The 27,691-nt window shown below is 35.1% G+C and overlaps 1 protein-coding gene across 12 annotated transcripts in view; it reads right to left on the reverse strand.

Moving 5' to 3' along the window:
- The window catches only part of glrba (glycine receptor, beta a), a 68,632-nt gene that overhangs the window by 35,746 nt on the left and 5,195 nt on the right, over nucleotides 1-27,691 (reverse strand). For 4 of the 12 annotated variants that reach the window (XR_012404106.1, XR_012404100.1, XM_073949243.1 and 1 more), the window contains exons 1-7: nucleotides 25,078-25,159; nucleotides 19,684-19,800; nucleotides 19,081-19,187; nucleotides 14,857-14,924; nucleotides 14,349-14,575; nucleotides 11,413-11,495; nucleotides 5,247-5,387 (exon numbers count right to left, since the gene is read on the reverse strand). Coding sequence is in view for 6 of the 12 variants with exons in the window: in XM_073949243.1 (XP_073805344.1) it covers nucleotides 5,247-5,387; nucleotides 11,413-11,495; nucleotides 14,349-14,575; nucleotides 14,857-14,924; nucleotides 19,081-19,187; nucleotides 19,684-19,790 (733 nt within the window). In the remaining 6 variants the exon portion in view is untranslated. Of the gene's footprint in view, nucleotides 1-5,246; nucleotides 5,388-11,412; nucleotides 11,496-14,348; nucleotides 14,576-14,856; nucleotides 14,925-19,080; nucleotides 19,188-19,683; nucleotides 19,801-24,639; nucleotides 25,160-27,691 lie in introns of those variants that run through there. The other 8 variants (XR_012404083.1, XR_012404078.1, XM_068220872.2 and 5 more) reach the window with 3 other exon arrangements.

Genomic DNA, 27,691 nt, shown 5'->3' on the forward strand with positions numbered 1-27,691 from the left:
TGCTGTTCAGTCATGTAGAACATTTAGATTTAGGCTGCACAAACAATTTTTTTTGCTTCCTTTTTCATATTATACACGAGTTATTCCAAAATTAAAGGTACATTTCAAGCATTTTCCATTTTCCCCAAACTGGATTAATATATAAATAAATGATAAACAACAAATGTATAATTTACATTAAATTGAATCTATTAATGACATAAAATACTGCAAAATGCTTAAATGTGATAGGGAACATTTAATTGTGTTAACAATAATTATGTCAATTATTCTTAAATAATTACATAATTATTCTTGTGCTTCAGCTTAAGATATTAACTTTGAACCAGTAATAAACTTTTATGTATTTCCATTATATTATTGTTTTTAAAAAGTGAATGAGAAGTTCACAGAAATTTTATAATAATAGAGTTGACACATAATTAATCTACTATTGGTATATCCTACACATTTTGTACTAATTAACAAAATGAGTTTTAATTATTTCATGATTATCAAAGCTGAATGTACTCTATGATTTTAGAAACAGTAAAAAATGACAGGAAGTCTTTGAATAAATATTTTCAAGACAAGATGTGGCGAAGCAGTAGCGCAGTAAGTAGTGCTGTCGCCTCAGAGCAAGAAGGTCGCTGGGTCGCTGGTTCGAGCTTCGGCTCAGTTGGCGTTTCTGTGTGGAGTTTGCATGTTCTTCCTGCATTCGCATGGGTTTCGTCCGGGTGCTCCGGTTTACCCCACAGTCCAAAGACATGCGGTACAGGTGAATTGGGTAGGCTAAATTGTCCGCATTGTATGAGTGTGTGTGTAAATGTGTGTGTGGATGTTTCCCAGAGATGGGTTGCGGCTGGAAGGGTATCCGCTGCGTAAAAACTTGCTGGATAAGTTGGTGGTTCATTCCGTTGTGGCGACCCCGGGTTAATAAAGAGACTAAGCCGACAAGAAAATGAATGAAAGAATGAATGAAGACAGGATGTCTCTCAATATACATATAAACAATATTTTTTAAATATAACTTGATATTATTTGTGTTATTAGTGAGACTAAGGGCTCTATTTTGACGGTCCATGCGCAGAGCGCAAAACGCAGGGCGCAAACGCTTTCAGGGCGTGTCAGAACGCGTTTTTGCTAATTTAAGGACGGGAAATCTGCCTTGCACCAAGGCGCATGGTCTAAAAGGTTTGAGTTTATTTTCTTAATGAGTTATAGGTGTGTTTTGAGAATAAACCAATTAGAGTCTCATCTCCCATTCCCTTTAAGAGTCAGCTGCGTCACGCCAAGAGCGCATTCGCTATTTACAGGACACAAAGTCTAAGTGGAAAAAATTAGCATTTCACAAGCAAACAGTTAACAGTTTTTTTAACAGAAAACTGTTAAACAGAGCATCTACTGCGTGAGAATGAGAGACAATGGATCTACTTTCACTTTCGCTCTTGGATAGGGAAACCTTTACGCACAGACATCAATAAGTCTATAAATCAATACTTTTGTTTTTTAAGCGCAAATATTCGTTTAAAAACTATTTCTAAATTCAGTTCTAATTTCCAGCAAATGAATAAATGAACAATAATAACAAAATGTGCTCAAAAACCTGAGTTATATCCTAAAACACATGCTGTGCCCCATATGGTTTAAAACCTGACAGGTGGGCAAATCTAAGCTTGTTTTTAATAAAACAAATATAAATATGGATATAATAAATAATACTGCTAATAATAATAACATTATACAAAAGCAAATTGTTATGAATGAACTGAAAAAGCCTCCCGAGATGAAGAAGACATAAAAGCAGTGATTTTTCATATTTATGTAGGCTAGAAAATAATATGTTTTGTAATATTTTAATCCTTTATATTTATATCCTATATCTATTTTATTATATCCTATATATATCCTTAATATTTAAATTTTTTCATATGTAAAGATATTTGACTATTGCTCTCTTGTGTGTATTAAGCAGTGCGTAAGCGAGGTGCAACTCTGCGCCGGAGTTTAGACCGGGTTAGTTTTGGTCTAATGAAAAATCTATTATAGTTTGTCAAAAAAGCAATGTGCCAGTGGTCTGCCTCACAATGCCTTCCTTTTTAGACCAGAACGCCTATGGGCGCACAAATGAGCGCTAATGCATTTGCTATTTAAACAGCGTAGCGCAACGCCTCAAAACGACTCTTGCGCCAAGCTCTAACTACCAAAAGACTATTGCGCCGCGCCATGCGCCACACTGCGCAGGGTGTATGATAGGGCCCTAAGTGTATCCGCATTTCTAGAACCATCCACAAATATACACACAGCAAAAAAAAAAAAAAAAAGACACAACATGCCAAACAAAGACAAAAAGTCTGGGGCATGCATGGTATTAATACCAGATCCCCACACACAAATGTTACAACACACATCACATGGCAGACACGCTGTGCTTAATTCATAGCATCATTAACAGTATCATTATTGCTAAGATTTCTGCCTGAGGCTCGAAATGCAGCAGAATCTTAGATAGCTGTCTAAGGTCTGCAAATCATACAAATCTGTCTAAGCTGTCTAAGGTCTGCAAATCATAGATTAGGGCTGCAATAGCGGAAAAATCTAGCATTGCAATATTATGCTGTTCTGCGATACAATGTATGTATATTGTGATATGGATACAATTTTAACAGATGACTTGAATATCTAAAAATTTATCATTTTAGATTTATAATAAACAATCTAAAAGCATGGATAAATACAATAAAAAAGATAGAAATTAAATACACAATGTTTCATTGTTTTTAGAGGAGTTTAATAGTATAATAGTGTAAAACATTTATTCATTTTCCTTTGGCTTAGTCCCTTATTTATCAAGGGTCACCACAGCAGAATGAACTGCCAACTATTTTGGCTTATGGTTTACACAGCGTATGCCCTTTCAGTTGCAACCTAGTACTGGGAAACACCCATACACTTACACATTCCAATTAACTTCACCAATTCACCTACAGTATAGTACATGTCTTTAGACAGTGGGGGAAATTGGAGCACCCAGAGGAAGCCCACTTGAACACAGGGAAAATATGCAAATTCCACACAGAAATGCCAATTGGCCCAGCCGGGACTCAACCAAGCAACCTTCCAACTGTGAGGTGACAGTGCTAACCACCAGTGTTAAGCAGTTTTCTGTTATTTTTAAAAACTTAACATTTAAATAAACTGCTAGATTTACTAGGGTAATAACTGTAAAAATATGTCATCACAGATAGTCTAAAAGGGTCTAAAATGGTTGTAATAAACAGCTGTCAAAAAGTCTTTTGGGAATATCAACATTTCCCAAATTCAATTAGCAATTTAAAGAATTAAATCAGTGAAAAATGAAAATGATGTAATTAATTATTCACCTTCATGTCATTCAATTTGCCTGAGACCTTCGTTCATCTTTGGAACACAAATTAGGATATTTTAGATGAAATCTGAGCGCTTTCTCATCCTCCATATACAGCAATAGTCACAAGACAGGAAAGGAACCAAAAACAGGCAAAACATCCAATGTGACTTGTGATGCTGTGGTTTAACAAACATTTTTGAGAGCCAAAAAACTGTAAAAACAACTTTGTTCACCTAAACCATCAGCATCAGATCAGGGGGCCCATTTATTACAGGCAATAAGATGTATTGCCAAGTGTTGCATTGCCTGATGATCTGATAAGGAGTCAAATATATACAGGCTACATACAGGAATCAGGGAGTGAAATTTAATACCTTTTAATTTTTAAGACTCTTTCCATACATTTTAAGACCTCATTATTACTTTAGGATTCAACTTGCAACATTGGAAACATTTTAACTAACAGTATATTTACTACTTTAGAGGCTAGGGATGCTCATTTCGGTTCATTTTGCCAACTGACAACTGACGTTTGTTAACTGAATATTACCGATCAACTTTTCAGATTAATATTAAATTCATTCATTCATTTTCTTTTCGGCTTAGTCCCTTTATTAATCTGTGGTCGCCACAGCGGAATGAACCGCCAACTTATCCAGCATATGTTTTACATAGCGATGCCCTTCCAGCTGCAACCCATCTCTGGGAAACATCCATACACACTCATTCACTCTCATACACTACGGACAATTTAGCTTACCCAATTCACCTGTACCGCATGTCTTTGCACACGGGAGGAAACCCACGCGAACACGGGGAGAACATGCAAACTTCATACCCAAACGCTAACTGAGACAGCCAAAGCTTGAAACAGCGAACTTCTTGCTGTGAGGCAACAGCACTACCTGCTGCGCCACTATGTCGCCCTAATATTAAATATTATTTGATTAAAAAAATGAATTGAAGTGTCTATTTTGTGTCTGACACATTAAATATACATTGAAAATACATTTTGGCGCACAGAAGTGTTAAAGGAGCTTTGTATGATTACAGTTAAACCACTGAAGTTAGTTTTGACAATGTTTTTTTTTCCTAACACAGACTTTTTTCCAGACTTTTATCATCTCAGGACAATTGCTCTATCTGGAGGATGAGAGGGCTCTCGGATTTCAACACAATTTGTGAGCTGATTTGAATGAATAAATGTCTCTGAATTTTCCTTTTTGGGTGAACTAATCCTTTAAGTGAAAGTGAAATATTGAGCTTGGTTTAATTTCAGTTAGTAGCATCTCCGTTTTCAGGCAGAATAATTATAATGTGATGCCACTGTAAATATTTAATGTTTAAATATGTCATGTATACAGACCATTTGTTTTCTACAGAAACAGTATATGTGGTATGGCAGTATGCTGTTCAAATCAAAGCAAAATAATGAGAGCACGGATTAAAGAGCACTGGAACATACAGTTCCCACACCAAAGAAATGGATCAGGTGTTCAGAGCTTGATGAGAGAGCAGCAGCTGCTCAGGCATGCAACATTTAACAAGACACTTCATAACCACAACAATCATAAAAAAAGAAATGCTTTATCATTCTAACAGTTTAATGCTACCGTAAGACTCTGGCTCTGATGCTGACGTTGTTCTGCCAAGCTTCCCATCTCAGAGGTATTGATTCATTTGAGTCTGAATTAGGGGTGTAAAATAGCTATGAGGTCAGCGTTTTCTCACTCACATGTGTGTGTGTGTGTGTGTGTGTGTGTGTGTGTGTGTGTGTGTGTGTGTGTGTGCTGTTCTTAACTGTTGTCTTACTGAACACTATGTCCTCATTCTGCATAGCCCTTCTTTAATATAAATGCAAATATCAAAGTATTTATATATTTACATCAATCCATACCTGTTCCAGGGTAGAACTTGGTGCAGTTTGCATATTTAATATCCTCTTGCTTTACATCAAACTGAGGCAAAGCAATCTCATCCATCTGAACAGGGTCTCCAGACTGCCACATAAACACCAGGTCCTTTGTGGTGTAGCCAACTATATAAACATACACAAAGAATAAACATTAAATCCTGCACAAAATGTAAAATGTGATGTGTTGTCCCCTAATATGACTTATATCTAAATAAATCTTTTTTTTTTTTAATAAAAAATATCTAAAAATTTGTTAGATTATTGTCATTTTCTATTGGTCAGTCTCATTTGAGTGACAGTTTGTCCCACCTTCATGCCAGGGCCACGTCATCAATCAAGAGGTGTTTTCACAAGAAGGAAGGAAGGTTAATAATTATTTTATGGAATGAAATTCACATAAAACTCACATCTTCCTGTTTAGAGACAGCAGTGTTGTTGGAAGTCTAAGAGGTGAGTTTTTTGTTTATATTAATTATTATTATTATATATTATTATTCCTGGTGGTACGGTTCCTTGTTGTCTCTATAGTTAGTCCCAATAATCAGACTTATTGAACAACGGATGCTCAGTAAAATGTCATTTTAGTTCCATATTAGCAAAAGTTACTCTCAGAGAAACTGTAAGTTAGAGAATAAGCATATCAGGCTACTAGTGATGGGCAGTAGTTCGGATTCATTGTTTCAATGAACTGGTTAAAAGAAAAAAACAGATCACTGGTTCTTTTACGCTACAATGTAATGACATTATCGGCGATGGCGTGATAAAATCCTCCCATGTTAGGACTAGACATATCAAAAATATATATAGTTGAAGCCAGAATTATTAAACCCCCTGAATTATTAGCCTCCTGTTTATTTTTTCTTCCAATTTCTGGGAGAGAAGATTTTTTCAACACACTTCTAAACATGATAGTTTGTTCTGTGGACTATCTAAAAAATATAGCTTAAACAGGCTAATAATTTTGACCTTTAAATGGTTTTAAATAATTAAAAACTGTTTTTATTCTAGCCAAAATAAAACAAATAAGACTTTCTCTAGAAGAAAAAATATTATCAGACATACTGTGAAAATTTCCTTGCTCTGTTAAACATCATTTGGGAAATATATAAAAAAAAATCAAAGGGGAGCTAATAAATCTGACTGTAGTCAGTAATCATAATTTCAGTTAAAACATCACCGTGAAAAATTTTCTGGAAAGTTTCTTACAATTTTGTTTTGCAACCCAAATAAAGCATGATTCAACTACTAGGCTACTATTTAAATTTATATCCATTACGATTTTCTGTTATGAAATAAACATACGGATTAAACGAGAGCCAGTTCCTCTCATTTAAGCCCTCGGTTTACGCTACAGTTTGATCAGTTGGCCAAGTTTGGTTTAGTCACATGAGACTTTTATGTACTTTTTGTGTTTGGTTTCCAAATGTGCTGAATCACTCATGCTCAGTATTATCAGTTCACCGTATTTCAAATCTGATATCAGTGTACTGTTCTAGTAACTGAATAACTAATTGGTTTATTTCGAGTCAGGGGGGCTATCAGCCATGTTTAAAAAATAAGTAATGTGTGGATTCGGATTTGTAATTTGTGGATTACTGGAAACGCAATTCAGTTTGATTTGTATAACTGGTTTGAACGGTTCACTTCAAAGATCCGGCTAAAAACAATGCTTCTTTCGCAATCACAATTGGCTGAACCATAACTACAGGATACCATAGGTTTTACAGTTGTGAGTGATAGGCTGCGTCCGAAACCACCTACTACTCAGTAGGTACTACATTTGAGTTTAAATGTACTACTCGGCTGTTAGAAAAGTATGTTTTATACAGTATGAATGTGAAAAATATGAATGGAATTCGGACGTACTATATCCACCATTTTGGCGTAGTCACGTGACGTACCTGCGTCATTTCCATTGCTTTACTACCATTATTGAATTGGCTCGCGGGGCATCATGGGATAGTGCAGCATGCATGGGATGCGCACTCCAGAATCTTGCAGGAAGTAGTAAGTTATCTGGGTACTTCTCGCATACTGTTTTTCGAATTCTATGAATTCGGACACACTACTCGGCTCGCATACTGATTTTAACATACTGTATAGTATAGAAGAATGCGGTTTAGGAAGCAGTCATAGTGTTGACTTTAAACAAGAAGCAGCCATGTTCGTCATACATTTCCATTATGGTCTGCACTATTTGCAGTGCGTTTCTGTATTTGCATGTGATATGAGAATTTGCATGTGCGTGTGGTGTCAAACTGATTAAGATGGGTTTTTTTTATATGCGTTTTTCAATATGCATATGCTTTCCTGACTTGCAGCACATTTCAGCTCTCTCTGACACTGTATACATGAGATAAATATAGGGATGCAAATGCTAAAAGATTAAAACTGCATTATCAGGTTTTGACTGAAAGAGAGAAAGCTTAGAAGTATACTCCCATCAAACTAGCCTAAATTAAAAACAAAAAAGTGAAAATTTATCAACTAGCAGAAATCAAAACATACTGTAACAGTCTCAAGTAAAGACAAAACAAAATCAACTACATACAAGCATTATACAAAACACATGTACATTTTGAGCTGCATTTTGGCTTGTGCTTTAGCTTCACCAAACATTAATATACCATATTGTATCACATGTTTATTTTGTGATGGCTTGTATTTGTTGTTTTTTTTATTCAATCAAGCCAAAATAATAAGCATATCTTGAGCATTTTTTCGTTTGTTCAGGCTATACAGGGTGTCCTGGATCCAGTTGTATTACAATGATGATGAAATGGCATTTTCTTGCGTCATTGCATCAGTTACTCTTTTACAACAGGAGCACACTTGGATTGGATTGAATGCTCAGACTGACAGCTCTGGCATTTATCATTCTCCAGCGTAAAAACACACAACTGAAGGAAAAGCACTCATCCACTATTATCTTATTACTTCTCATATATGCTTTAGGTTATGCACATTTTTCTGCTTTCCCACAAAAAATGACTTCATTTGATTGATTTAAATATGCCACCGCAACATACTACAAAGTTGAACTGTATTAAAATGTCATTTTTGAGAGGAGAAGGCACAAATAAATAAAATAAACAAAAAGATGCAAATGCATAAGCAATTTAGCTTACTAAAAATAATAGCTTACTGTCCTGAAACCGGATCAACTCAAACTGTAATAAAATGGCATAAAATGGCATATTCCTCACAGTAAGAAATAAAATAGACCAATTCAAGTTACTCATAGAGTTAACTGTGCGGAGTGGTGAATGATTACAGTTTTATTTTTGTTGGTTCATTAGCATCAAATGATGATGCCACTTCTAGACTGAATGCACAGATTTATACTATTAATACTCCTGTCAAAAAAAAAAAAAAAAAAACTCCTGTCAACAAATAGACAGGAATGAGTGATTACATGTGAAGTCTGTCAAAGCTCTTTTAGATGACTAGTCTACATTTAGACCATTGTTATATGTCTATTAGATTTTCACTAACATCACAAAACTAGCCTTGCTTTAGCCAAGCTATCTATGTTTGGACGTCTATTACTGTAGATGTCTTTTAAACACAAAATTGCTTGGAGTGATAAAAAAAGGCAATGGTGCATCTTTTTAAAGATAAGGAACACAATGTACTATCATTTTTACATAATTATTGGACACAAAAATCTAAAACAAAACTAAAATTCTATAAATTCCCTAATCCTATAATGAGTGAATCATCTTTGAGAGCCTCCTGGTAGTTTGGGAATCCCAGGCTCATTCTGATTACATACCCCTACACTCAAAAAAAAATAAATAAATAAATAAATAAATAAATAAATAAAATAAAATAAGTCATTGGATGAACTCAGTTAAATTGAAGGCAAATTTATCCAATAAATTTGTTTACCACCAACTAAAAAAACTATTTACACAATTAAATGAAATTGAGTTAGTCCAACATGATTTTATCAAATAAAAGTTTAAATACATTTGTATTTTTATTTAACTTATACTCAAAGGTCTGATAATATCATGTATGTCTATTATGTGTTCTACATTATGAAGTCTCTTAGTTTTACTTGAAGTTAAACTAAATTAACTAAAAGAGACATTTATAAGCATATAACATAAACAGTTGATTAAGACTGACCTCAGAACTAATTTTAGGACAGTTTTTGCTCACTGAGCAAAGCAACAAACTGCATTTTTGCTTATTAAAGGGCACATAGTCTACCCCTGTTTTATAATTTAATATTAGTATTAAGGTTCTTCTGAGTGTGCCAGTTTAAGTTCAGTTTAAAACACACTTCAGATTTTTTTATTATAATGTGTGAAAAAGTATCATGTTGAGGGGGTGTACACAGCTTGCTGTTTTAGGGTTGTGTTGCTTCACATGAAAACGTAACAAGGGGTGGAGCCAAGAGCTCACCCGCTCTGTGTTTGCAACAGACAGGCAGAGAGAAGCAGCAGGAGTTTTAGCCGTACAAGTACGATTTGGACACAGACCAAGCAGAGAGTACAAAAACATTTGTGTCTTTGTATAGTTTTACAGCCAACTGTGTGCTAGTTTCAAGTGCCGAGCTTGTACACCGAGACTAATAACCACGGACACTGAATAAACTTTGACTGAGGCACCGAATGCGCCAAACGAAGCCACGACACGGCACACCAGACACTCTCAGTGGCGTGGCAGAAACATGAAGTGTCCCGAATTGTTGTGCCACGCATTTTAGAACTCTAAACACAGGTTTCCTTCAGGGCACACACAAAGGCGCCCCAAGTCGGCGGCTGTCGGCAGCTGTCTGCGACGCCCAGTCGCCGACTTAAAGCGCCGCCGCGTGCACCCCGACAGAAACCCAAGCCCTGAATTCCAAAATGCATGGCGCTGCGTCAGCGTCGCGCCACGCAGAGCGGAGCTTCTGGTGTGCGACGTGCAGGCGAGTTTGTTATTTTATTTCCAATGGAGAGACGCGCACATGAGGCAACATGCTTGCACTTTTCCAGCTGCACCTAGTTAAGATCACAGGGAGCTTCTGTGAACGTGAGAAATGCAAACGGCTGAAGTTTAAGGTAGACGCAATGAAAAGTACACATGTTTGCAAACCTACCTAAAGATACGACCAATAATTCTGATTAGAGCGATAATGTGGAGACTACTGATCTTGTGTTGAACCCAATGAGCCTTGCATCTAAAAATAGAGCAAGGATGTTCCTTTAGTGATATCGATTTGACTCGCGCTGAAAATGGCGGACGTGAAATGACAATCGCTCCAATTGGTCCACCGTTTTTATGTTGTTAAATAAAAAAAAAACTGGGTGTATTTATATCACCCCAATATGATGGTCTATACACTATACTTACACAAATGTCTGTCCAAACAGCTTGAAAAGTAGACTTTTTACCATAGGTGCCCTTTAAGTTGCCAACACCCAAAGCATGCGTACTTCTGCAAGGTGGTAATGTCAAAACTCAAAACATTACATCAAAATCTTCTAAATCCTCAAACTAAAGTGAAGATTAAACTCTAACAAGTCTTTCTATTAACTTTAAACACCTAAGATTACTTTTTTTTCAACATTTCATCTTAATTCAATCCCATGCAAAGCATGCTGGAAACTACAATTCCTCTAACCAGGTAGTTGGACCAACACAATTCCTTCATGCTGTCCCAAACAAAACCATTAAGTCAACTTAATGGTTTAAAAATTTAAGTGGACTGAACAAAAAACAAATAAATTGGCCAAAAAAATTTACAAAAATTGTGTTGTTTCAGCTCATTTTATACAGGTAGTTTGAACAAACAGCATCATAATCATATTCATAAGCATATTTTTGAGTGTATATACACATTTCTAGAGATTGGCAAATGTCCCAAGAGCTATGTTTTTTTTTTTTTTTCTTGAATCTGTTTAGAGGACAGTGTGTACACTTTTTGAGATCTCAAATTTCTCTCATGAGTGCCATTTGCACCTGCTCTTCTTGCGTAAATGCACCAGAGGTCGCTTTCAACTGACTGACTGACCAACCGATACAGCCACCCACCCTCTTCACTAAACCCAAGTATTTAAAAAAACACATATTGACCTGCCCACCCACTTCCCTAAAGCCAACCAAAAGTGTTTTAAAAAGCACCAATTGATCTATATGTGTGTATTCCACTTACAGCTCTCTAACTGCATCTTGCAGTACTGTGTGTCCATAGGAAAGAGTTGTAGAGCCAGAGGGCAAGACAGGGTGACAGACAATCTGAACAAAAAAAAAGAGAATTTAAATAAATGCACTGCCAGTTTTACAGAGTTTAACAGACGTTATGCGAGTGTGTGAGGAGAGGACAGACATACACGCACAGCACACACACAGTGCAAGGTTCATTAGTCCTGAATGCATGTGGAGCAGCAGTAGCAGATGAGAAAGAGAGAGAAAGAGAGAGAGAGAAAGAAAGAGGCTGGGATTCTCACCCTAAGGCTCTCTCACACACACATGGCAAAGCAAAGATGTAGCATATTCTCTCGTCTGCCACAAAGACCCTTTCAGCTTGAACAAACAGCCATGGCTTTTATCATTCGCAATCTAAATATGCTGCAGTTAAAAATCAGAGCAGAGTAAATAAATCGTTGGAGAGTGGAAAAACAAAAGAGAAAAATGTGTAGTGTAAACCCGTCAAAGGATAAATATGAATACAACAAGAAACATTTGAGCAGCTCTTTCTGCTAAACAAACGTAACAAAGACACAACGCCAGAGGTGCAATAAGCAGTGAAATGGAGAAACTGCAGGGCATTTCAGATTTCAAATGGAGAGAAAATAACACAGAAAAAATGTTGGAATTTAACATTTGACATAGGCTTTTATGTTTTTATTATATGAGCAGCACAAACAGTTTTTCTTCATGTTTATCCTTTTATACATCTAACCATTTGGAAAATGATATATAGTGGGTTATTGCTATCTTTTTGTATGATACTCTAGATTTTCTAAACCATCATAAAGAGATTAACTTTTACATTTGAATTTGGTAGTACATTATAAGAATATTCTAAAGATGGAGACTGTATGGGAAGCCCAGCTCAGCTCACTTTAAAATGTAATTAAAAATGCAGCAGTGTCATCCATCTCTTCAGAAGTCTTTAAATGTTTATTTTATAAGTCTCATATTCTCACAAAGCATTGGTGTATTTGTTTGATTAAAAATACAGTAAAGTACTGTAAAGTATGATTCAGATTTTAAAAATTCTGTCTGAATATACTTTAAAATGTTTATGATTATGTTTTAAAAGTAATTCCTGTGATGGCAAGGCTGACAAAATCCTTCAGAAACAGTATCAATGTTTGATGTATGACTGACTACTACTTCATATTTTATGGAAACCATGGTAGTTTCTTCAAGATTTTAAGTGAATAGAAAACTCAGAAGAACAACATTAATTTTAACATTTTAATACTATCTAATTCACACTGAATTAATCTACTACAATCTACTACACTCTGTTTAGTGGTATTTAGAGAAGCGGATAAACACTGAAGACACAAACACACACAAAACTTGGGATTACACATACTAGATGAATCATATATGAAAAACAAAAAGATTATTCTGCTTGGCCACTTAGTTTAATTAACAGTGACTAACAGTCTAATTAAATATGATTCCATTATGGAAAACTGGTTATTAAGATTATAACTATTGTTAACAACACAACAAATTTCCCTATATACTATATATTGAACAACACTGGTGTTTTTATTATCATAATAATGCCGTCCTGTATAATTAAAACAATAAACTTTAACAAATGCATAACAGCATTTTCATTATGAATACAATTATGTTTTACAGATATCTGGGGTAAATCAAGGCATACTGTTGCTTAATAACTAAAAGTTTTAAGTAGTGCTGGGCAAAGATTAATGGAGATTAATCGCATCCAAAAAATAAAAGTTTGTTTTGACATAATATATGTGTGTGTATTATATAGATTTATATATAATGTATATGTGAATCTATGCCACGAATGATTAAGGCAGTTCTCAAGGCAAAAGTGGGTCCAACACTGTACTAGTAGGGTGTACCTACTAAACGCCAGTGAGCGTATATATTTTGTCAAATATATTATATCAACAATATTTTGAATATTTCATTGCGATAAAGACGGTGGTTCTTAAACTTTGGTACTTGTACCACTAGTGGTACGCAGGCTTCTTTCTAGTGGTACATGGAGGAATTAAATATGTCATGTACATGCTACATATATTTCAAAATTTATTTAAAATGATGTATATAAAATGCCATATATGACATACAGCCTATATTTTTGAGGTAATCTGCCACGTTTTTTTTAACTGTGCAGAGTTGCAGCTACTTTACTGGGCCTACGCTCCTGTATTTCAATACTGCTCATTTTAGGGGAACTGGGAGAGACAATTGAGGTGGTACTTGATGAAAAAAAGTTTGAGAACCACTGTTTTAAGACATTCGGTCCATTATAATTATTAAAGTTAATATTAATATTTAACTAATGCCTTTTTTCCTCTTTTTATTTCACACTGTGAGCTTTTCACAAAACACGGCCATTTCACAAGGATGATGATTCTAATAATAAAGACATATTTCAAAATGCCATTCTAAACAGACTCTACACCATAACCATGATGAATAATGAAAACAGCTTAGAGGAATGATGTTGTTTGAATCACTTTTGAAACTTGTTTTGCCGTTGATGAATGATACTTGAACTTTAAAAGCCAATTAGACCCATTTTAGCTTTTAAACAATGCAGATGAGAAAACTGCAGCAGAACATTATACAGCAACTGAACATTATCATGCATTGGTTTGAGCGCTAATATATTTATCTCTGTTTTAAAACATCTTACAGTTACATTTTATACATTTAGCAGATGCTTTTATTCTAAAAACGCAAAATGATAGTCGTAATGCAGCAAGTCAGGTTTATTAAACTACTAGATTAACAAACAAGCTTAAAAAAAATATGCAGAGATTAATAGTGTGTGGTTTTCTTTTTGTGTTTGTGCACATATAATAGCTGTTATAATGGTTCGAACAGGCCTTCAGACCAGTGAAATGTCTGACCAAGGCTTACCTCATGCTGATGAGGACGTCACCATTGCGGAAGATGAAGAGCAGTATGTTTTCCTGTGTGACGTCATGAAAGTTTGCATTTTTTTCATTGGCAAAAAACAGATCAGGCTTCCACAGGCACTGGAACATTTTTGGATCGACAGTCAAAGCATCTGACTTAAAATCTGTTGGCAAACGCAGCCGTGGGTCATTCCAGCGCTGGCGCAGGAAGATATTCACACGATAATCCTGGAGATGAAAATACACAACGCATTAAAAGACTAATCAACTAAACAAAATATACAACAAGCATACAACAACTGTGTGCATTAATATGGAATAAAAATCAAAGACAATTGGACAGAATAAAGATGACTGAAATCCAACATACAAGAAAACACACACACACACACTACGTGATATTCTTTATATAAACGTATATATATATATATATATATATATATATATATATATATATATATATATATATATATATATATTTATATATATATAAAATTTTTATTTCTAACCATTGTAGTCTCTTGAATCGATCCAAAGCTGTTAATGAAGATGTTCACCTTATCCTCCACCGGGATTCCTGCAAACACATGATAGCACTTATTTCAAAGGAATATAACCATAGATAAAAGCCATGTTCAAAACAAACAGTCTGAAATGTGAGAATATGCTGTGCTCCGCTGGATGCGAGAGGTTGAGATAGCTGCAGAAGCTCATAGAGCGAATAGAGTTTGGTTCTGACATACTCTTATCCCACTGGGCTCTGAATGACACATTATAACACCACAGGGCCTTGTGATGCTCCACAACAGGACAGAGGAGAATTTCCAATTACTCTCTACAATACACACTCTGCCATTCTCTGACACTCTGATTAAATTACCATTCTAATGAGGTCATCTATTACGTTATTTGTGACTTTTTTTGAAGAAAAAGTGCAAGTATTACAGTTTATAGCTGATTCGTGAACTTGCTAGAGGTGCTGTTAATAACTAAAATGCTATATTGGAATAATTTACTATTCTGGAAAAAAATACAGTAAGGTTAAACTGCTAACATCCATTTGGTATCAGGTCACAACTTTTTTTTCCACACCTACACTGTAAAAAAAACCTATAATTTTACAGAAAATATCCTTACATTTTTTACAGTAATTTTTTTGTCATTTAAAATCATATGTAGAACTCAGTAAAATGACAAACAATCTCTCTAAATTCACAGCTTGACTTTCATTTTAGGTACTTTATCATTAAAGACAAATTACTGACATTTTTGTTTTTTATACAGGGAAATTACAGTATTATTTATACTGTTATTTTAAATTATATTCAAAAATCCATAAAAACTACAAACAATATCTTTAAATTAACAGCTTGACTGTTATTTTATGTATCATATAAGTAATGACAAATTACAGCAATTTGTCTGTTTTATACAATAAAATTGCTGTATTATTTACACAGTGTTTTTTTCCTGTTTTTTATGAAGTACATTTAAAATTGCGTAAAATTAAAGTAATAAATTGTAATTACTTGCTCTGTAAAAAATAAATAAAAAATCCTAAAAAAAATGTCAAATGACTGGCAGCTACGGCTGCCAAACAAAAACCATAAAATTATGGTAAAATGTCTTTGTTAAAAATAAAGTGCAAAAAATAATAAATCTACAGATATTTTAATTAAAATGTTAACAGTATAACACTATTATTTTACAGACTTTTACAGCCATAGCTGCCAGTCATTTGACCTTTTTTTAATGATTTTTTTTTCTTACAGTGTAGGTTACTTTATACTTTATACCAGAGATGCCCAAACTAGGGCCTGCGGGCCGAAGTTGGCCCTTGGTAACCTTTGATTTTGCCCATCATCCTATCTAAGAAAAGAGAAAGAATTATGGGGATGGTTTAGAGTATATCATTTTAAATCTAATGTAATCTTTTGTTTATTTGTTTTATTGTTAAAAGCTAAATTAAATGAAATATTTCAATTAAATATTGTAAACTAATCGGCTTTAGTTTAAATATACATACCTGATGAATGGAGGTCAATGCAGAGCCTTTGGTGAGCAAATCAAGGCAAAGGCATACTCTGCTTGACTATTGTATTTAGCATTGAACTGTTTTTATTGCAATACGTTGTCATCTTAAAACTGCATTAGTTAATATGATTAGTTATGCTTTTTAATTTCTAAATATTATTAAATAAATTAGGAAATTAAACAACTTTTAAACAACTTTTATGAAATACAGTTTAGTATATTTACCTGTGGCTCATAATGATATTAGGTTTTTGACCCTTTATACGAAAAAGTTTGGGCACCTGTGCTTTATACAAACTGATTTTTACTACAGTAAATACATAACCTTTGGTAACAGCATTAATTAATTCTACCAAAATTAAGAAAGTGTTCTTGTGAAGTGTTCCTGGAGGGCCACCAGCACTGCATGTTTTGGATGTATCCTTTGTCTGTCACATCCATTGAGCTCATGATCTGAATCAGGTGTGTTTGGTTAAGGAGACGTGCTGTATCCCAATTAGCATATTACCCGTCCTAAATAAAATTTGAAAATAGAATTAGTATGTCCCAAATCATAGTATGTTAAAGTAAGTATGCCAAAGGTTCCTTGATGGTTTACTATTTAGAGAAAAATATAAGTATAATATATAAAATATAAGTGTAGAACCGTCCATACTCTAACAGCTGATATTGCCCACAGTACATTGTGCGTTGGACATGAATTCAATCAGAACTACAAACGTGGGTAAAAAGTGTAAATAAACTACACGATAATAAACTAAACATGATAGATGTGCGAGACCAATCTTCAAGTAAAGAGGCTTCGGTATGTTAAAGGTGTTTGCATGACTGTTAATTAATATCTAGACAACTGGAAAATATTTAAATCGCATTTTCTGTGTTATTTCATCTGCAACAACAATACTGAACTGATTTAAAGACGTGTTTGGACATTAACGTTTGAATGCATAATTATCTAAAGACCTGAGAAGATTTCCCTTGCATAAAAGACTCACGAATGGGAGATTAACCTGCTGCTGCTTCTCCAATAAGGTAGGAAATTAAATATGACAGAAATGTGGATGATATGTAGATGACTGACAGGGTTCGTAACTAAGCAACACAAAGATCTGTTAGTGAGGAAGTAGTATGTCCCAAAGCTTGCACACTCTTCTGTTACACACTCAACAGTATATATTTTTCCGTCACAAAAAAGTACATACTTTTAGAGCATAGTATAAGTATGCGAATTAGGGTGCAGCAATGGAAAATGTGCAGAGCTTGTGGTACTCTGGGAATGTGGTTGAGAAACACTGTTGTAAAGCACAGTAATTTGATACCATCATAATAGCATTTTTACACATTTTTAATGACAAAAGTGTTGCCAAAAACACACAAGCATTTCAAGAAGCAAGTTTCTCTGTGATTATTTTTACCAAACTGAAAATTATATGGTTTATCACATAAAATCAATGGAGAAAAAACCCAACAGCTATAATTATTACTTTCATAATGTAGTTTTATTATAAAATAATAACAATAATTTAGTTATTTCCATTACTCTTATAATCACTTGATTAATTTGGAGTTAAAATTAATAAATATGTTCAACAACATTAATGTGATATTTTCTTTTTCATATTTGTACTTAATCTTTTGTAATTGAAATTAATAAATAAAGTAACAACAACAACAACAGCAACAAGAGCAATACTACTGTTACTCCCAATTTATAAATAAATATATTCTCTTTATTTCCAAGTACCAGATGGAAGGGAATCCGCTGCGTAAAACATTTGCCAGAATAGTTGGCGGTTCATTCCGGTGTGGTGGACTTTGAAAAATAAGGGCGGTTCATTCCACTTTGGTGACACCTGCTAAATTAAAGACTTATCTGAAATATATATTCTTTTTATTTGCCAGTACCGGATGAAAGGTTATCTGCTACATAAAACATATGCTAGAATTGTTGGCGGTTCATTCCACGGTTGTGACCCCTGCTAAATTAGGGACTTATCTGAAATATATATTCTTTTTAATTATCAGTACTGGATGAAAGGGCATTGTCTGCGTAAAACATATGCCAGAATAGTTATCGGTTTATTCTGCTGTCATGACCCCTGTTAAATAAGAGACTTATCCGAAATATATATTCTTTATATTTCCCAGTACCATATGGAAGGGCATCTGCTGCATAAAACATAAGCCAGAATGGTCGGCGGTTCATTCCGCTGTGGCGATCGCTGCTAATTAAGGGACTTAGCCGACATATATATTCTTTATATTTTCTAGTACCATATGTAAGGGCATCTGCTGCGTAAAACATATGCCAGAATAGTTGGCGGTTCATTCCGGTGTGATGACCTTTGATAAATAAGGGACAAAGCTGAAATATTTATTCTTTTTATTTCACAGTACTGGCTGAAAGAGTATCTGCTGCTAAATAAGGGACTTGGCCGAAAGAAAATGAATGAATGAATAATATTTTAATTATTTTTTTAAATAAAATGGTGCACACACGTTAAAGGCTGGTATATTTTTACAGGCCAATGGCACATACGCTTTAAGAACTGTTTACTACAGTGTATGTAGAAACGAATGTTAATCAAATCTGCTACAAAACTGTTAAATTCCAATTTCCACAAAAAGCATGAAGAATTTAAACAATTAATTTATCAACAAAAACATAAAATAAAAAGTTTTCAATAGAAAGAAAGTACCTTTGAAATTCGGCCGTATTCGTGAATCATAGGTCATCAGAAGGCGGTTGAGTATGTTGCTGGTCGAGTTGGCTGGGACTCTGTCCAAGTCCTCCGCCGATAACTGACTGGCAATGTCGAAACACACACACACACACACACACACACTATACTGGCAGTACATCACTTATCAAAGTCATACTAGGACATAACTTGCCCTGGCAAAGAGTCAAAGGCCCTCTTACATTTAAGAACTGTTCGCTTTTCGACACATATTTCCTCCAGAATAATGTCTGCTATCAAAAATACAGTAAAACGCAGAGACACTCACTCACGCTTAGTCACACGCAGATATGGAATACCATCGCTGTCTATAGCCCGAGGCCAGTTTATAGCTGTATCTGTTAGTATGTAATGGAGATTGTTGACAAGGACACAGCTGGTCCTGGACTGACTAAAGTGCTAACTGAAGCATCCAGACTGGCAGAATTTATCTCCGGACTTTCACTCTGCTTAACAGCACTGTAATTCCTCATGACTGACATCCTTGCATCCTTGGCAACCTTAAATGATTATGGGATCAGCACATATATGTGTGTATGCGAGTGTGCGGTGCTGACTTACGAGGGACAGATGACTTGCTTGCCCTTTTTCCCCTTCTTTGGTTTGCCCCCCTCTTCTGCCGAGAACTGGACCAACAGCATCAACAAGATCAGTCCCTTAAGAAGCATGGCTGCACACCTGCAACACACACAGACACATTAGTCAGCACAAACGCTTCTGAATGGAGCACCAATTTAACTACGCCTTCTGTTCTATTAATGGCATGAAACATCAGGTCAGACCAAGAACAAAAGGATTTTTCTTTGCTGTAATAATAATAATAATAATAATAATTAATATAAATGACTGAACGATATAGACTTAAAGGCAAGTGTCTACTTTAATTTTTCAAAAATGTTTGTGAATAAAATCTCAGTGAAATTGATATATATTTATGCAAAAAATGAAATAATGTGCTTATTCTAGGACATAGCAATATGACAAACATCTGCTATCATGAAATGTATTCTCAAATCCTGATATTGATATACACTCATGGGGTCACTTTATTAGGTACACCTTACTAGTACCCAGTTGGACCTCTTTTAGCTTTCAGAACTGCCTTAATCCTTTATGGCATATATACAACAAGGTACTGGAAATATTCCTCAGAGATTTTGGTCGATATTGACATGATAGCATCACACAGTTGCTGCAGATTTGTTGGCTGCACATCCATGAGGCGAATCTCCCGTTCCACCACATCCCAAAGTGCTCTGTTGGATTGAGATCTGGTGATTGTGGAGGCCATTGGAGTACAGTGAACTTATTGTCATGTTCAAGAAACCAGTCTGTGATGACTGATATCTCTATTTGTGCATTTGCATTGACTTTATGTGTAATTTACTCAGTGAATACTTAATTCTGTGTTTGGTGTGAGTAGCAGTAAAGGAATGAATCTGATGATATAAAATGTTATGACTACCTATCCTTTACACTCATTCTCTCCTCAAACATACACACATAAAAAGTGAATTTGAATTAATCAGTTTTGTGAATTAAATGTTTTTTTCTTTTTAGTGCAGCACTACAGTATTTACTACTGTTGTTATTGTTTAAAACAATAGTAATAAAGTGTATTTTTGTAATCTTATACACCCCTGCACCACTTTTATTGCATTCATTAGAAGTTACTCTGTTTATGAACTGTAGAGATACCCGTAAGCTAGAGGTCAACATTTGAAGTGGATCAAAAAAAAAGTTTATCAAAGTTGTTCTAAGACAAGAATAGGTATTGTTTTAGTTTTAGGTCAAATTGATTAAAGGTTTTGATTCACTTTGATTCATAGCTGGTACACCATATATATCACACAGTTTTTTTTTGTTTGTTTTTTTGGGGGGGCTTTTTCACCTTTATTGGATAGGAAAGTAGAAAGAATTGACAGGAAAGCATGGGGAGCAGAGAGAGGGGAAGGATCGACATAGGACCACGAGGCAGAATTGAACTCGGGTCGCCATGAGGACTGGAGTGCATGTGTCGATGCCCTCACTACTAAACCACTGGCAGCGACTTAAGTTTTTTTAATGACCTAAATCAAATAAATCTAAATCAAAATATTTGCATCAACAATATTGTTGGCTAGTGAAAATGCCGATCGACTAGTAACTTTGGAAAATAACTTGGCACAGTGAGTGATGAGCAAAAAAGTTTGTCAAGCCCTTTATATTGACCACATGGAAAGGACTATTCATTAATTTTCCTTCGGCTTAGTCCCTTTATTCATAAGAAGTCGCCACAGCGGAATGAACCGCCAACTTGTCCAGCATATGTTTTACACAGCGGATGCCCTTCCAGCTGCAGCCCAGTACTGGGAAACATCCATACTGGGAAACATCCATACACACCAATTTAGCTTATTCAATTCACCTACAGCTCATGCCTTTGGACAGGAAGGGAAATCGGAGTCCGGAGGAAACTCACAACACACAGAGAGAACAAGCAAACTCCACACAGAAATGCCAACTGATTCAGCTGGGACTTGAACCAGCGATAGCCCCCTGATAATCGCTGGTGAATTGGGTAAATTGTCTGCAGTGTATGAGTGTTTGTGGATGTTTCCCAGAGATGGGTTGTGGCTGGAAGGACATCTGCTGCGTAAAAATGTGCTGGATAAGTTGGCAGTTCATTCCGCTGTGGAGACCCCAGATTAATAAAAGGACTAAGCTGACAAGAAAATGAATGAATGATTTGAAGGACAGTGGTCAAATATAAATATTTTGTAGAAATGAGCAAAATTGTTGTTCATTGTTAGTCCATGATAGGTGTTGTATTATCTATTGTCTGTTTTAATTATGAATTAAAGTAACTGTTACCAGTTGAACATTATTGTATAAGTGTTACCAGTGTTTTGTAATGACAATTATTTAATGTGTCGTATTTTTCAGTCACTACAAAAGGCTTTATTCAGCATACACATAAACTGTTCTTTGCCCTGAATTGTCAAACTTATACCTTTTGTAAAAGTCAGTGACTGCTTTTCTTCCTCAAAAAAGGACTGAGTATGTTAAGGCAGAGTGTTAAAGAGCACCTATGATGAAAATCTACTGTTGTAAGCTGTTTGGACAGAATTGTGTGTATGTATAGTGTGTCCACTGTCATATTGGAGTAATATAAAAACAATAAGTCTATTTTTATAAAATTTGCTGACGTTAAAATAGGACCCAAATCCCAGTGATTTTGAGGTCTACCACAACGTGACGTAGGATTGTGATTGTTACCGCCCACTGAATTGATTGAAAGGCACAAGGTTATTATGATAACTTGTCCACAGAACTTTTTTCAAAAATTACCTAAGATTAAAATATAATAAAGAGTTTTATAAGTTTAAAACGTTAAAAAAAAAAAAAAAACAGCATGTTTGTAATAAAGACAGTAAAATCGATATGTAATTCTTAACCGCTATAATCACCACGGACGCATGGTGTCAGTAAACGTGCATGTAATTGTGTGTGTACTGCAAACGGCATTTGTAAGTCATCGTTTCAGAAAGGCTTGAATAAACCACCAAAAACACATTAAATAAACTTACTTGGAGTTTTAGAGCAATGTGCTTCATCTGTGTCTGTCACTGACTGCTGTTTATCTGACATAACACATAAGATGCAGATATGCATGTTGGAGCCATGGGTGGGGATAGCAGCTCTTTTGCATTTAAAGCCACAGGCTACAAAAATACCAACAATGTACTCTAGACAGCAAAATGGGCAGATTCTGGAGGCTCTAATAAATTATCTTATGAGTATGTTGAACTGAAACTTTACAGACACATTTTGGAGACACCATAGGCTTATCTTACATCTTGAAAAAGGAGTAAAGTAAGCGCACTTTAAAAAAACACTGCGCTAATTAGTTTTTTTTTTTAAAGTGAATGGGATTTCTTTTCAAAAAGTGTGAATTTTTCATTTACTCACCCTCCAAACCTTTATTTTTTTATTCTGCTAAACACACACCCACACAAATGTTGGTGGCCAGACAGTTGATGGTAACTGCTGACTTCCAAATACTTTTCCAAATTTAGAGGTCAGTGGTTACATCAACTGTTGGGTCTTCAGCAGAAAACAGTCTACAGTGGAGGGTGAATAAATGATGACAGAGTTTTTGGGGTGAAGCATGCCTTTAAGATATTTGGCTTATGCTGCATAGTGTATTTTCTACCATATAAAAGTCATCTGGGAGACTGGGGCATTGTGTTGTCTATCGAACATTTTGTCAGTGATTTTCCAGGAAAATAGAAACAGTACACTGAACACACACTCACCTGGGGGTTATCATAAAGAAACACCAAACTGACCATTAGGATAGATTTTTCAGACAAACGAAAAATGAATGAGACAAACTAATAAATGCACTAAAACGAATATTTAAAAAACACAGAATGTCAAATTTTTTGTAATGCGGATAAAAAAAAACATAGTATACAAAAATAAAAATGTAACAAAGTGCTCAGCGTAATTGAAAATTGAAACACCCCATTTTGGAAATTTATAATTTTATCCATTTCTCAGTAAATATAGGCAACATTTTGGTGCATTTAAACAAAACAGATTCATTTAACAGATATATTTATTAAAATAACATTTTAGTCACCAAACATATGTAGAAATTAAAATATGATACAATTACATTCAAGCAAAAATATAGAAAAAAAAATGACAACCTATAAAATTTCAACTACATTTTCCCATTATTTTGCTTTTCTTGATTTTTCGTCTTTTAAACTTTGTAGTTAATATTTTTCTAAAGCAATCAAATCTGTGTGTACTAGTTTTTGTCACTAGGTTATTTTGTTAGGTAAGCTCCAGATTTGGCTTCAGTACTGACTAAACTAATATATGCACAATATAAGATTGTATTGCTTCCTATTAAAAATATGAATTTAAAAGATAGATTTGTGAAGGGTGTACTTATATATGCTGAACATTGTATACGAACTATTTGAAATATATTGCCCTAAGAAGAGTTAAAGATCTGTTTTAATCTTTGTTACTACATTAGCTAACATTTCACATTTGAATATGAGCATGGAGAGCAGACAGGCTAAAACTCCAATGTGAGAATTAGTTTTGAATGCTTATCATATAATACATATAGGCCAGTGTCAAAATATTTGATTTAAATGATAGATTCAAGTCTGTTGTATGAACTTAATAACACAATCTGTAGTAAAGCCCCCTGATAATCGCTCCTTGATCAGAGACCTTGAGAATAATGTGGAGATTAATTAACGCTAATAAGAGCTCTCGCTCCAGCGGCGGAGTGAAAAACACCCGGGACTGAATCCAGCATTAAACATCCGCAGTGGGAACACACTCAACACACCGCCAAACACTCCCACACACACCCCAACACAGACTTACAGAACAAGACACATGAAGACCCCCGTAATAAGTCACTCCGAGAACTTGCGAAATCATGCTGAAGCGGGGAAAGCGCGCGTCAGTGACAGCATATGACAAAATAAAGACACGCAGCCTCACCTCATGAAGAAATCCCAGACCCAAATATCGGTGTCCTCCGTTCAAACACGCTCCCAGAAAACACACATGTCTGTCATTGTATGTACGTCCACACTCCGGGCTCAGTTTCGGCGTGTGTGTGTGTGATGTATTGCGCGTTCATGCACCTGTCCCGCTGCAGTGAGGCTGCTGCTGTGCTCTCGCGTGATGAAGCTGTCCCGCAACCGGCGTCACTTTCTCCGCCTGGATTTAACTTACGAAACCTGCTGAGCTACAATACCATGAAGTGGATTTGAATATATAAGCGACCTGCGTTGAAGAGTAAGCTGATAAGCACACGCACAAGCGCACGCTGCACGAAATAACGGAGAAAGCAGCGCACACACTGATTATGCTGCTCAGTAAGAAAGACTAAGAAGTCACGAGATGTTAGTGGTTTTGTGAACAGCTCCTCCTCACCTCGATTTGCCCTCTGTGTCACATTAAATCACAGTCTCTCTCTCCCTCTTAACAGATTTACATGGAGCCCACAGAACTAAATGAGGGCATGGGATGGGCTGTGAGTGAGTGTGTGTGTGTGTGTGTGAGAGAGAGAGAGAGAGAGAGAGAGAGAGAGAGAGAGAGAGAGAGAGAGAGAGAGGAAGTGGCAGAAAAGATAAATGATCCCATATGAGAATGGGAATGAGAGAGGATGAGTAAAATTCACATATAAAATATGAAGGGACTGTGAGAATGGGATGAATTACATGTGATCACTCTAGCTATTTTAAATATAGACTATTATTACACATGCAGTAGCCATAATTCATGTTGTGATTTATAATAACAGGCCTGTATGGAGTGGGGTTCGAAAGACTGCTGAAAAAGTCCAGAATTTGGCCCTTAAAAGAGCTCATTTTTAACAATATGCCACTATAAATAGTAAAAATATTGCAGGCTTTAACACTAATTTAACTATTATTATTTAAATGGATTATGGCTGAGAAATGTAATGGACAGTGTGTTATTTACCTATAATTTTTAATTTAAAACAAGTTTTAACAGATTTCCAATTGTTTGTTTGTTTGTTTGTTTGTTTGTTTGTTTGTTTATAATGGGTGATAATAAATTAGCATTTAAAAAATAAATATTATTCATAGTTCAAAAACTCTAATCTCGTTACATTTCTTATAAACTGTAATAACTTATGGTTAAAATGCACATCTATAATTGTACAATAGTATGATAAGCACTTTAATTTATCAAGTATTTTTGTTACATCAAAATGTGTAGTAATGATAACTGTCCGAAATGCAGTATTTGAACCTCATAATTTAATAGAATGTTAGGCAAATAACTGCAAAAAGGTCCAGCAAAAAAGAACCACCCATTTTACGGGGCTGACTACAGGCCTGTGTAAGTACTGTAAGTAGCATACAGTTGAAGTCAGAATTATTAGCCCCGTTTGAATTTTTGTTTCTTTTTTAAATATTTCCCAAATGATGTTTAACAGACCAAGGAAATGTTCACAGTATGTCTAATATTTTTTCGTTGGGAGAAAGTCTTATTTGTTTTATTTAGGCTAGAATAAAAGCAGTTTTAGATTTTTAATAGTTTTGTTTTTTCAATAGTCAATAGAGCAAACCATCGTTAAACAATGACTTGCCTAATTACCCTAACCTGCCTTTTTTAACCTGATTAACCTAGTTAAGCTTTTAAATGTCACTTTAAGCTGTATAGAAGTGTCTTGAAAAATATCTAGTAAAATATTATTTATCGTCATCATGGCAGAGATAAATGTTTTTCATACTGGGTTGCAGGAAGGGCATCCATTGTAGAAAGCATATGGATAAATTGGCGGTTCATTCCGCTGTGGCGACCTTTGATGTATAAAGCGACTACGCTAAAGGAAAATGAATGAATATTACATTTCAGATATTTGAAAGGGTTTAAGAGATACAGAGAGATGGAACAAAGAGTGCTTGCAACCTTCACATGGTGGAGGCACTGGCCTGGTTTGAGGCTGCATTTCTGCCAGAGCGTTGGCGATAATGATGGGATTTTCTGAAAGGCACAGAGAGGTTTTATCCATCATCATGCCATTCCTTCTGAAAAGCAGCTTATTAGTAGGTTCTATTTTTCAGTATGATAACAATCCCCAAGCACAATGCTAATGCAATGAGATCACATTAAAAATAATCAAACATGACTATTGTAGTACGGGATCACATGGACGAAAAAAAGATAAAGATAAAACATCCAAAATCTGAAAAACTCTGGGAAGTGCTGAAAGAAGCCTTGTATTACATTTTACATTACTTCTAAAAACTCCAGGACAGTCTCCCCAAAAGGATTTAAGACGTGCCTTGTTAAAGTATTTGAACCATGTTTTATGTTAAAGATTTATAGTTCATGACTGTATAACTTTGCAAATGTAAATATAATTAGTTAAATTCTGGACCACAAAACCAATCGTTCTTTTTTCTCTCTCCTAATTTTTACAAAAAATTTACTGTATTTGTCGAATATTTACATTCCTCTTGTAGCATTTTTGTTATTTGTATACACCCATAGCATCATTTAAATTCCCTGTATGTCTGTATATTGAAAATAAAGCTCAATGTACAAATAAATACATCTGAATACATGTAAAAATGTTAAAAATTCATATTTGTACAGAATGTCATCTGCAAGTGAGGTGGATTTTGTGCTCTTTGGAAGTTAGTGTGAAGTTAATCTATATATTCAAATTGTATGTGTATAATCTGCTTGTAGACTTGCATACCATTAAAAGAATTAAGGTGCTATGTAGAAAGGGTCATAAAAAGAAGTGGATGAGAAGAGAGCGGTAAAAAGCCTGAGTAAACAACTAATGTGTCTCAGGAAATGGATAAGAATAGAGCAACACATGTGTAAACAGATGACAGAGGTGGAATTTGGAGTCAAGGGTTAAACTAGGAGGGATCTTGTGTAATATATGGAGAACAAAGAAAAACAACGGATGTAAAGGGGTATTTAGGTAAGGCCAGGGCATGAGTAAGACAGAATTTTTCAGACAGAGATGCTACTGGGGGTCTCCTGAAAGTTCTCCTTT

This window comes from Danio rerio, chromosome 1 (genome assembly GCF_049306965.1).
Source record: "Danio rerio strain Tuebingen ecotype United States chromosome 1, GRCz12tu, whole genome shotgun sequence".
Lineage (NCBI taxonomy): Eukaryota > Metazoa > Chordata > Actinopteri > Cypriniformes > Danionidae > Danio > Danio rerio.